The 11,641-nt window shown below is 46.7% G+C and overlaps 1 protein-coding gene across 1 annotated transcript in view; it reads left to right on the plus strand.

The window, feature by feature from the left end:
• The first annotated feature begins 219 nt into the window (after nt 1–219).
• The window catches only part of ASTN2 (astrotactin 2), a 350,711-nt gene continuing 339,289 nt past the window's right edge, over nt 220–11,641 (plus strand). Inside the window, exons 1-2 of the mRNA XM_085320071.1 lie at nt 220–265; nt 6,003–6,190. Coding sequence (XP_085176197.1) covers nt 220–265; nt 6,003–6,190 — 234 coding nt within the window. The remainder of the gene's footprint in view (nt 266–6,002; nt 6,191–11,641) is intronic.

Consider the following 11,641-nt stretch of genomic DNA (forward strand, 5'->3'; position numbering starts at 1 on the left):
ATCTATTCCGTAGGGAGCAATCCTGTACTGGCAAGGGCACTGGGGAGAGCTCTCTGTTTATGACTTTCTGCATAATTTTGGTTTATTAGCATAAGTGGTAGCTAGCACTGAGGAATCTATAAACTAACAATTCAGTGGAGGTTGGCACCTCTGGAGAACATTAGCTCAGAAGAGCCCTGAACTAATAACAGTAGAAGTGGCGTTGCAGGGTTAGGGATGATGTATGGGCAAGAAGATGATGAAGCAGTTGATGATGCTAGCCTTGGTACCAGCCCGTGCAAGATCAGATCATATTTCCGAGCCTGCTGTAAAAGGAAATAAAATTGCTAAAAGCTCTGCAGGTTTTCCTTTGCTAACAGATTAAGATGGTGAGTTGTGCAGGTGAGCTGATAAAGTCTGTCTGGAGTGTTCTGGTCCTGCTGGTATTAGACAGGTGGTGAGCAAAAAGGCAGGAGGAGCCTGGATCCATGTGCTGGAAATTACTCACAGGCTCCCCACTCATCATGCCAAGGATTTGGTGCTTTTTGTAAACATGTCTGATGGATCCAGTGGTCTGAGCAGAACTGGGGTGGGGAGAGAAGGGGAAGCACAAAGAGCAGTCAGTTATTTGTTGGGGTGGGGAAGTGGAAACAGTATGGAGATGGACCGCCACAAGCAGAATGGCTTTTTTAAATAATGACCTTCAAGAATTAAATAAAAATACAATAAGCATGGTAGATTAGCAAGAACAAGCCAATTAAATACAAAGCATGTTTTGTAAAACTCCGTGACAGATAAGGCAGGGCTACAACCTCCCGAATAACCGAAGAACATTCAGGGACTGCAGATAGTTGGGGTGGGAGGGGGAGCGACTGTTGAATATTTCCAGGCTGGCAGCCTTGGAGAAGGCAGAGGTGAAAAGGCTATCTCTGTTTTCTTTCTGCCTTCAGTAAAAGAAAGTAGGAGGGGGAGGAAAAGGAGGTAGGTAGAGCAGACAGGAGCCGGAAGGCATGAAGTAACAATTCTCCAACTTTAATATCTGCTGTTTCATTTTATATTCATCATGTCAGCATAATCTGCTTTTATAGGAATCGTCTTGGTTCCCAACCAAATGTATTTAGGCCCTTTTGCTTTTAAGTTTGATTGTAATATGAGTTGAAGACTTCAATGAAATGTTTATATGTAAGGATTGTAGAAATAGTGAAGAGAAAATGGAATTACAAAATCAATCAGAATGGATCTCGCTGTGATGTGTCTCCACCATCCTCCTGCCTCTCCTGACCTTATCGTGGACAGATGATCTTCTGACAGGCTTGAACCCTGTGCAGGGCCTGAGCCGTAGCAAAGAGGTTTGTTTTGATTGCTTGTTTAATTTCCAGGGGAGATGTAAAGTTGGTCTTATGTGACCTGGCATCTGAGGAGGGGCAGAAAAAGAGAAACTACTCTCTATGCTCTTTTCTTTTTAAATTCAAACCATTGTTAGCTGATGTAATCCAGCCTTCTCTTGGGGCAGTTGACATCTGCAACACAAGAGTAGAAAGCCTCTTATGATACCTATCTATTATTGACTATAAAAACCCTTCTTTGTGGTTGCCAGGAGCATGCACTACGGTGCTTCCTGGGATGGGGGGGAGGCTGATCTCCACGCCCACAGACTATAARGATGAGAGTGCACAGCGGTGGGAAGGTAGGGGGTTGCTGGAAGGAGGGAGGCAAAGGCGGAACTGAGATGGAGCGAGACCCATTCCAAGGCTGAAGGGTGTGCTGCCACCCCATGGTGGTTCGGAAGGAGAAGCAAGTGAGGGGCTGGTTTCACTGCAGCTCTGGAATGGCTGGCTGAAGGGGCTTGAGGAAGGCTGCCCTGCTCTTTGGGCTCAGCTGACCCCTGTAATGGGAGACGAAGGGCAGGTGTGAAGAATGGGGAGCAGGAGGTGGGCTGAAGACTGGGAGGAGACATCTTGTCTTGCCTTGCATGGGGAGATACTTCACTGTGAGGTGGAGAAATGTGTTTACCTGCAGGCTTTGGTTGCTGCTCACTGTTGGTGAGAAGAGGGGCTGGCTGGGTGCGGYGAGTGGAAGTGACAACCTTGTGCAGGGGCAGGAGGACCCTTGCTTTCCCTTCCTGACACATGTTCACTGCTGGGAGCTGTGGTCAGGTAGGAAGAGAACATGGCAGAAGTTTCTTACCAGCAGGTTTGTCTGGTTGTTTTACTTAATATTTTATCCATGGAGCTGTGGCCATTGTGTTAGGACTGAACYCAGTGCTGCATTTGAATCCTTGCGAAGAACTTCCAGTCTTCTAGATACTGCAGTTTTAAACAGCTATAGACTACAAGTGCTTTTCCATTGCTGCCCATTTAAAACCTTAACCGTATCTCATTCTGCTTTGGTGCAGGAATGCCCTTAATTTGTTCCAAAAGCATTTGAAAGCTCTGATAACAGGCAATCTTGCTGCAGACTATTGCATTCTTTCTGATGGACGGCCTATCGTCCGCTGTAACTACAGTGTAGATAGCGGAATGACAATGCGTGTCCAGCGAAACACAGGCAGTGTAATATTCATGTCAAGTATTTGAGGCCAGGAAGCTTCCCTGTATTTGGATATTGAAGGGTTTGGCTGCAAAAGCATGTCTGTACTAACAGAGCTTGAAAATTTTTATTTCTTTATTGAGCAGTGAAGCTGATGGTGGGTGTGTGATGTTCTTGCAATGCTGGGAGTGGTAATGACCAGGTTTCTTACAATGTAGGTGTTGGGATGAAGAGCAGTCAGGTGTTTATAAATGCATGGTAAATGGCACCCAGGCCTGGCAAGTCAACTTCTATTGGAAATTGCCTCGCTGCTGTGTTTGCTTAAAATTGTGAAATGAAGGTTAAATTGAAGTTTCTACTTTTGGAAGAGAGCTTTTCAAAAGGAAGTAGCCTCATCTTCAGTCTAGACTAAAATCCTCAAAAATTGCCTATATCTTGCAACTTCACAGAAATGTTCTGCATGATACTTTTAAACATCCCATGCAAAAGCATGTGTGAAAAGGAAGAATTTTGGAGAAAGATTGATTCRGGAGTTGATTTCTCTGTTTTGTTAATGTGACGTAGCCTTTGAGAATGGTAGCAGCAGGTTCCAGGGGGCACCCGCATCAGGTCTCYGCTATGGTCATATCAATGTAACCTGCTTCCTTGAGCTTTACTGGAAAGGTTGGCTGCGGGGATGTGTGTGTAATGTAACGTTCGAGAGTGTGTGTGAAGAGTGTTTAATATTGTAAATCATTCTCTCCTATGGGTGACTATATCTCTAGGCAGAATTAGAATGTCTCTGAGTAAGGGGAGTCCTATGTTTTGATGCTACTGGGCTGTTGTCTTGGCCTGTGTGCCTCTAGAGAAGAGAGATTGGTATCTGCCCCAAAGCTGTTGTTGCTTTTCCCCTCACTCTCCCTCTCCCCCTGCCTCCCCCCCCCCCAAAATATAGCTTTTCCTTGTAATACTGGTTAGATGAGGAGATGCACATCAGTACAGACCTTTGAAGTATTGCTACAAAGCAGAACAACGTTAAACAGCCCTGGTGCTCTTCTGCTGTTGTTCTTTCTTTATCTAGTGTAAGAAACCTGGTTTAGTCTCTTTGGAGATGAGACAAGACTCATTTCATTGGATTCTTAGGTGATGCACAGACTCCTGTCCTAGAGTACGAGTCATGGGGTTGATTTACAGGGTAAAAAGCACAAGCGATGCGTTTTGCTACCGATTTGCTTCAGCAAACAGCTATTTGTATTAAAGGAAGGAAGGGGCTGTTAGCAGAGATGTTATTGCAATGACAGAGGAATGATAGTGAGTTCACACATCTTCTCAGGAGTGTAAGTGTGGACTCTTACAGATCCCATGTGTGGTCAAGAACTGTTTAATTTTTTTCCTTTTTGAGTGCTCAGATGTGCATAGAGATTGGGGATAATGACCATGGCTGTGCTTGCGAGGCAGAGATAATGAGCACAGCCCTCCGATTAGATTCAGGTGGCAGTGCAGTTGTCCCAGGTATGTCAATAGCATAATTAGTGAGGTGCTGAATACGGGAGTCAGCAGTAATAGGCTAACCTTGTCTCTGCCCTCAGCCGGGCTGCTGCCAGCCACATAACAAGTGGTGGGGCTGCGAGCCTCTGGTGGACAGAGGGAACCAGCTCTTTGTAGGGTGCTCTGGAATCATGATGGGGACATCTCTGAGCAGGGTGTTGTGTCAGTTTTAATCCATGACAGAAAGCCAAGAGTTTTCTGCTGAAGAATGTATTGCTCACAGGGCTTAGAAAAATTGTCCCTGAAGAATCAACAGCTTTCATTGCTGGAGGAAGAGAAGTTGGGATGGGAGTCCTGGGAAGTGAAAGTGCCCCGTCTTCTGGCCTGCGTTACTGCTAGTGAGCTGACGCCAAAGTATCTTGAAGGATGTACCATCTGAAAGATGTCAGTAGCCTCTCTGGATCACCTCAGCCTCACTCTTCCTCTTGCAGTTTCTGCTCAGAGCTAGAAGTGGATGTGCTTTTGCCCAGCTGGGTTCATGCAAGTGGAATGCCAAATTCCACCTCTGTTCACTAGAGGCTTTGGCTGGAGATAGGAGCAGAAGAATAATCAAAATTCTCTACTGGTGACCATTTTAGTGAGTGATCCAGTGGTGGTGGGCAGTCAAGGTGTGGAGGAGGGCCTCAGCTGCATTCCTGAACTGGTTGTCCACCCACTGAGGCAGACAGCCTGTGGCACTGTGCCCTTATGGCAAGGGCACTCACTGGATACCCATCATTTGCTGCTTCACAGAAGGTGTAAATACTTATGCAAAATAGCATTTGTCAAGATTACGAAGCACATCACAGTCCATTACAGTCAGTCGCTAGGTCACTTCCTTCACAAACAGAAGGGAATTGAATTTGGGTCTCTCGCAAAGTGGGTGATTGCAGAAGCCGTGGGCCCAGTAAATAAGAGGACTGCCACTGTGAACCGGAGTTGTTTTGCATTGCTTATATTGCAAATGGAAAAACAAACATGAGAGGTGGTGGAAGGAGAAATATTTTGGATCATTTTGCCCTAGTATTCTCTTTTTGGTTTTGATTTGGCTGCCAAACTGACAAATCAGTTCTTTGCAGAGATCTGTTTAAAAGTTTGCTGACAGCTTCACAGCTGTCCATCATCTTGCCTATTTCTGCTGCTGCCTGGCTGAGCTAGGAGCTGCAGCTGAGGCTTGGAAGCTGCTGGCTCTGGACTGTGCTAGTGACTGYAAGTCTAGGGTTTGCTTCTGGTGCTTGAACTGTCCAAGCAGCAAATTGCTCGGGTAAATGTTGATCAGGGTAAGATGCTGCTGTGGGATGTTAGGATGCTACCATCCCAGCTCCCGAGGTGCTTACATTGTAAACCAGATGTGACAGTTAAAACTACTATCTCCTGGGCAGAAGGCTGTATAGACAGACAGATGTGCAACCCCAAGGTCAATACATACTTGTCAAGCCTGATGCTTAGCTACCACCTCTCGTTGGTGCTTGTTAGTCTGTGCTGGGACTATCCTTGCTAAAGACAGCTCTAGTGCTGGCTTGCTAATGCTGGAAGAAGATTTCCTTCATAAAAGCCAGCAGAGCACATGCTGATATCTGTATTCTGGCTTGTTTCACACCAAGTGTCCTGCCTCTACCTTGTTGTGACCAGAAACCACCATTTGGCTTGACTGCAGACCTCTTAAGAGTTACTTCTGACATGTTGCTGGGAGAACTGTGGGAAGCTAAAGGCACCTTGTTCAACGTGTTATTTACTGCAGTTGCCGTTCCTATCTAGAAATCCCAGTTTTAGCCCTTTCCTTTGATTAAGGAAGACTGGTATTATTGTTCATATATGGGGAAGGTGGTATGCAGAGGCCCAAAAGCAATGCTTAAGATCACTTAGCAGTGCTAGGGGTAAGACTCAAGTGTCCTGATTTCCACTTCTTGGCTTTTGAACTGCTAAGAGTGCAGCCTTTCAGCACGACGGAAAAGGCTGACCCTCAGTTGTGTGTTTTGTCACTGCAGAGATGTCTGGGACCGTGGCTGATATTTCCTTGGTGCACTGGAAGCAGCAGTGGTTGGAGAATGGCACCCTGTATTTCCATGTCTCCATGAACAGTGCTGAGCAGCTGTCTCGGGTCACTCCGCCCACCCTCCAGGAGCCTTCGGAGATAGTGGAGGAGCAGATGCACATTCTTCATATCTCTGTCATGGTAAGTTGAAGCCGCCAACTCTGTCTGAGGGCACARAGCACCATCTGGGAGGGAATGCCGGCTGGCAGCCAGATTGGAGTGGGAGGGTGGTGATAAAGAACAGACTGGCAAGTCCAGTTTACAAATGTCTGTATCCCGTAAGTGCCTTTTTCTGACTGTCCTCTTGGTTGGGTCTCCAAAGAGGGAGAGGCCTGGTTTGAATGGGCCAGGAAAAAATGTAGTTTGGCCTTTAAAAAAATAAAATATAACAAACCCTCTCCAGAGGAGAAGCTGTTGGGGAGGGTAAAAAGGAAGCTGTGATTCCTCGTGCCTCTGTTGACAGCTCTTGAGGTATGTTTGTGGAATGTTTCTCCTTGATCTTGCATTCAGGCATGTATAAAGGCAAGATCATGGAGCTGATCTTGTCTCTTTGAAGCTTTCTTAAACTGAATTTTACCTATCAAATCAGTATGGGCTATTGAGTGATCCTCCTTTCAAAGGACAAGTCTGATCTAAGAGGGAGAAGATAATTTTCTTCAAAATCCTTTGAGTATCTTTATCTCAGGTGTTTATGACCTTTTTAAAACATATTGCACACRTATTCTGCCTTTAAGATACTTACTTTAGTATCTTATGAGGTAGTTACCTGCATACTTGAATCTGGTCCGTTGCCCGCCTTTGCTTTAGAATCCCATTTGTAAAATGGGACCAGTCATACTGTCTCTTAACTCCCGTGAGGATAAAATTGAGAGGTTAGGCTTGTAGATCCACAAAGTAGTATGTATACACATGTCAGTTATTTGCCCAAGCAAGGTCTTTTATAGGATGGGGGACTRAGCAAACTCTACAGCTGGAGCCCTAATGTCAGGGACATCCTTTGCTTTTATGAATAATGTCTTTGTTTATGGTACATTCTGTGCTTGAGTGGGTTCAGAGCCCCAGGAAGTTGCTGTCCAGTTCCATTGTGGATTTTAAAAAAAAGAAAAGAGGAAAAAACMAGCAGGGATAGGAGGCTTCCTCAATCAGCTGCAAAAGGTCCGTGTGTTCATACTGTAGAACGTGTGTGTTGTCTTTGCACCGTCCGCTCATTTGGGGAGGAGGAGCAGAGATCATGGCTGTATGAAGTCTTGCCTTCCATTTGAACAAGAAGCTATTTGATTTTGAAAGCTTAAGTCTGTTCTTTGGAGTGCCTTGACCCTTGTCAGGGAGGCTTTAGATTGAGCGCTGAATGCATATGAACGCAGAAAGAGGCTTTGCGTTAAGGCTGCTGGGCAAGATAAGAAGCAGTATGATAGCAAGATGGCAAGAAGGAAAAGAAATTGGACACTCCAGCTTAGTGGATTTGGTAGTGAGCATTTCTTATGTCCTGCAAAAATGTCAATGTGATGGAGTGTTGGGGAGAAAAAGATAAAATTGGGATACTTAGAAAGTGAGCCTGAAAAAACAGGTGAGAGAGAGAGAGAGAGAGAGAAAACAAGGAATGGAGACAACAGAGCAAGTGTGAGTTGGGAAAACTTGATTTCTGATTTGAATGGGGGGTTGCTTGGCTGTTCTGGGCAAACCTCTGCTAATCTCACATGCAGAACAGAGAGAGAGAGAGAGAGAAAACAAGGAATGGAGACAACAGAGCAAGTGTGAGTTGGGAAAACTTGATTTCTGATTTGAATGGGGGGTTGCTTGGCTGTTCTGGGCAAACCTCTGCTAATCTCACATGCAGAACTGTTCTCCTCTGTAGGTACCGAAGTAGTCTGTGGCTGGGGGTGAGATACTGGTTCTGTAGCCTGGTGATTAGCGTGATTGCTTGAAATGCAGGTTTTCTTTATTAGGGAAAGGAAGAAATGTTCCTGATGTGCAGATCATGTCATAATTCCACTTTTGTTTGAAGTCCTGGTACTCAGTTTTTTGGGATTTGTGGTCCTGACCTGGGAGCGTAGGCCTGGGCCAGTGTACCAGCTTGCACGTGTGTCCCTGGGAATAGCCAGGGGGAACAGGCAGAGATATGAAAAAGCCGTGGACGCCGTGGTCAGGACTGCATCACAGACTTGATGCCTTGCCCAGATTTTTGGAAGATTCATTAACTTTTGGAGTGAGCCTGAGCCAACTTTTGAGTTACTAGCAGAAGATATATAGTTGTTTTTTCCTCAAAAACCACATGGCATTGTATAGCTAAAGTAAAACTGAGTGAAAGTCTTTGTTTCTTGGATGGGACACTGCATCAGAGTTCTGGGCTTTGTTCAGCCTCCTTTCCCACGCTTTTCCATACCTGCCTGAGCCCTGCTGAATTGCATCCCGGAGACAGCCCACCGCTTTGAGCCCTTGTGCCTTTCTGCGGGAGCTCTATTACCGCGTGGTGCCGTGTTTGCTAGCCAAACAGGCTAGACCTGTGCTGTCCCCCTACCAACCCCAACCTGCGGTGCTCATGCAGCATTCGACCTCCTGCCCTCCCGTACGGCCTTGGGATCTTTACTCCTCCTACCTAGAGATTCAGCTTGAAATCGTCATGTCTTCTCTTTCCAGCTCTTAAATACTTTTCTCCCTGCTTGGCGCTGTGAAGCCTGAAGCGTCCTGCACGCTGTCTGCAGACTGAACACCCCGCGCGGGGGTCGTTTCAAGCCACCCCAGCGCTGCCGTTGTGGCCGCTGTGGTCCTGCCCACTCGGCGTCCGGAGTCTGCMAACCCCGTTCATCATCTGCCTGGGATCTTACCATAGGGAACRGGGGAAACATTGGAAAGTGCTCCTTTCAATCTCGTTTAAGTGACTGTAACACTTACTTTTACCTGTCTCTTCGTTCTCTGGCTGAGTTATAGAGAGCTGGGTACAGTTTGCCTGTGGGATCTCTTTAATTCCTGACTTTACACGTTTAGGGAGTGTGCTGGCAAAGCTTTATTGGACAGAGAGACATCTGCAAGCTGAACTCCCTCGTACAGAACCGCTACTTTGGACTTGTGTTGATGTTTATGGCTTGGCTGGCTTTGCTCGGCGCTCRTGCTCTGCCTCTAAAGCCGAGGTGCCTGCTGTGCTGAGCTGGGGCCCTGGGGAACCGGCTCCGGAGGCTGAGATGCCGGTGAGCGCAGACCCCGCGTTCAGAGCCTCGTGGGCTGGGGAGGGCGTTTCCGCACCGCGCTCTGTCGCGGGAGAAAGGGGCAGCGGGGACTCGCTTGCAACCTCGAATAAACCACATCTCAGCATCTCTCGTGTCTAATATACCTTTGTACTTCCTTTTTTCCTCCTCCACTTTTGGTTGCGTGTGTGAGGCTTTCTGGTTTGAGGCTATTTTGTTTAGTGTGGTCCCCCCCCCTTAATCTCTCAGTGCACTGAGTCAGCAAGAACATCGTCCTCCTTTAAATATAGCTAATTCTGTTTACGCGGAAGCTGATGCCTTGGGGGAGGATTTGGGGAGAGGTGACTGTAGGGGCTGGGCGCTGGGAGCCAGTGGGGACGGGAGGAGCGCGGAAGGGTCCGCGCCGGCGCCGGGAGAGGGGCTGCCGGCAGCCTGCGTCCCTGGGGTGGTCGTCTGCCCCTGCAGACGCCTTAGGTACTGTGCAACCGTGACTCTGTTCACACATCTGCTCCCAAGCCCAAGGGCATCTTTAACAGCAAAATAATACTTATTTTTTCTTTTTCTTTTTTTCCCCYCTCCTCACTGTTGTTTCCTAATCTCTCCCCGATGAGACGTAACATTAATTACCTACAGTTAAAGGGAATTCAGTCTCCATTACTATCTGCCACCTCTTTCCTCTTGGCTTGAGCATCTGAAATTTGTCTCCTAACTGAAAAGGAAGGAGAAAAGAAAAAAATATGCAAATGTTGGATTTTATTTATTTACTTTTTTTGCGCAGTGTCAAGTAGAAAGGAATCAATATTTTTGTCATTACGCCTGTTGTGTTTTTCCCCATAATCTTTGCTGTCATTTGGGTTTAATTGTGTTGTTTCCTCTTGTGTGAAAGTAAATCTTATCTATTTTGGATTAAAATTCAATGAAGGTCACAGCAGCTCGAAAACTTACCAGGCTGCAGCAATTAATGTTCATTTGGCTTTGATGAATTGGAATGTTCCTCAGAATAGGACTGGAGTGGATTTCAGAAGCAATAATTCTTGCATTAACTCAATGATTCCCCACGTGATAGAGTGTCTTGTCACTGCTCTGTTTGTCATCTGTCACTTCGGGGATCTGGGCATATGCCTGATAGGATTTATCCTGATTATTGGGGTTGCTTCTGTCAAAACATTTTAAACTACTAATTATTCTAGCCTTGTAAACTGCTGAATTCAACAGAACGTAAGATACATATTTTTTGCACCATCTTGTTTACGTGTTTAATTATTGTTCAGGGTCATTGTAAATTCAGGCTCAGGGCTGCATTTAACAGCTTCTGCCTTAAACAYGGACTTGTTTAGGACTCTGAGGGAGAGAAGAGGCAGGTGCCAGCAGGAGAAGTGCATTTAATCTCTGAACTGAGCCATCTTGGGTCTGTGACCTCCAGTTGAGTGCTCTGTATCTGGTAGCTCCATAGTGTCCCTTGGGGGCTTCTCTTCACCAGACTGCTGCAAGTGGGGGTACTGGACCAGGGCTTGGGCTGAAGAGTGGAGTGGGAGGGCAGCAGGTAAAGGTGAGGGCTGCTCTTCTGTCCCCAGGACTGGCTTCTTCTCTCATTCCTCCCTTATGCGCCTGTTGCCTGAGAGCAGATTTTCTTGCTAAAAAACGTACTGGGGGTAAATTGATGTGGCACATTTGAAGCCATCCTACCAGAGACAGGGTTCTTTCCTTCAGACTTGGTCAGCTTGAGGTTCTGAGGGAACTGAAGGACCAACCAAGGGAACCTATGCTCTGCTGGAGGGTAATCACATGGATTCCTCCTTCTGCATAAAAGGTCAAGTGACTGTGTCCCATAGTGGAGCAGAGAGATGCAGCGAGCTGAGGCAGCTCAGTAGCATCCTTGGTGCTGCAGGTGGCTGGAGCTCTCTGTACTTGGGCACAGGTTTTATAGGTCCCCAGATGTGTAGGTGGCAAGGACTATGCCAGGTGTTTGCTTCCTTGCGGGAATGYGTTTCAGGAGCACTTGCTCCATCTTCCCCTAAGGCCTGGAGGCAAAAGCCTTCCCGCTGATGAGGGGAGAATGCGCGGACTCATTGCATCTCACTGACAAGGCAGCAAGAGGCTCTACTCTTGTAGCAGCCAAAAAAATGTGGCTATCAATGCCGTGGGCTGGACTCTCCTCTGTCTTACGCTTGTGTGAGTGCCAGTAAAGTCACTGGTTGTGTGGGGTATTTGTGAGATGAGAGCTGGTGCTGTGCAAGTGTTTGTGTAAATGAGTTATCCRTTGGCTTACAAGTGTCTTCAGCAGAACTAAGGTGGGCACTTTTGAGAAAAGTAGCAAACAGAATCCTCATCTCATCTCCTACTCGTCTCCCTGCTAGGGAGTATTTAAGTGCCTGGAGTAAAAGGTAAGCAGACCTTGTCAGGCTGCTTT

The sequence above is a fragment of the Rhea americana genome, unplaced genomic scaffold, assembly GCF_003343005.1.
Source record: "Rhea americana isolate MKP2758 unplaced genomic scaffold, rheAme1 scaffold_61, whole genome shotgun sequence".
Classification (NCBI taxonomy): domain Eukaryota; kingdom Metazoa; phylum Chordata; class Aves; order Rheiformes; family Rheidae; genus Rhea; species Rhea americana.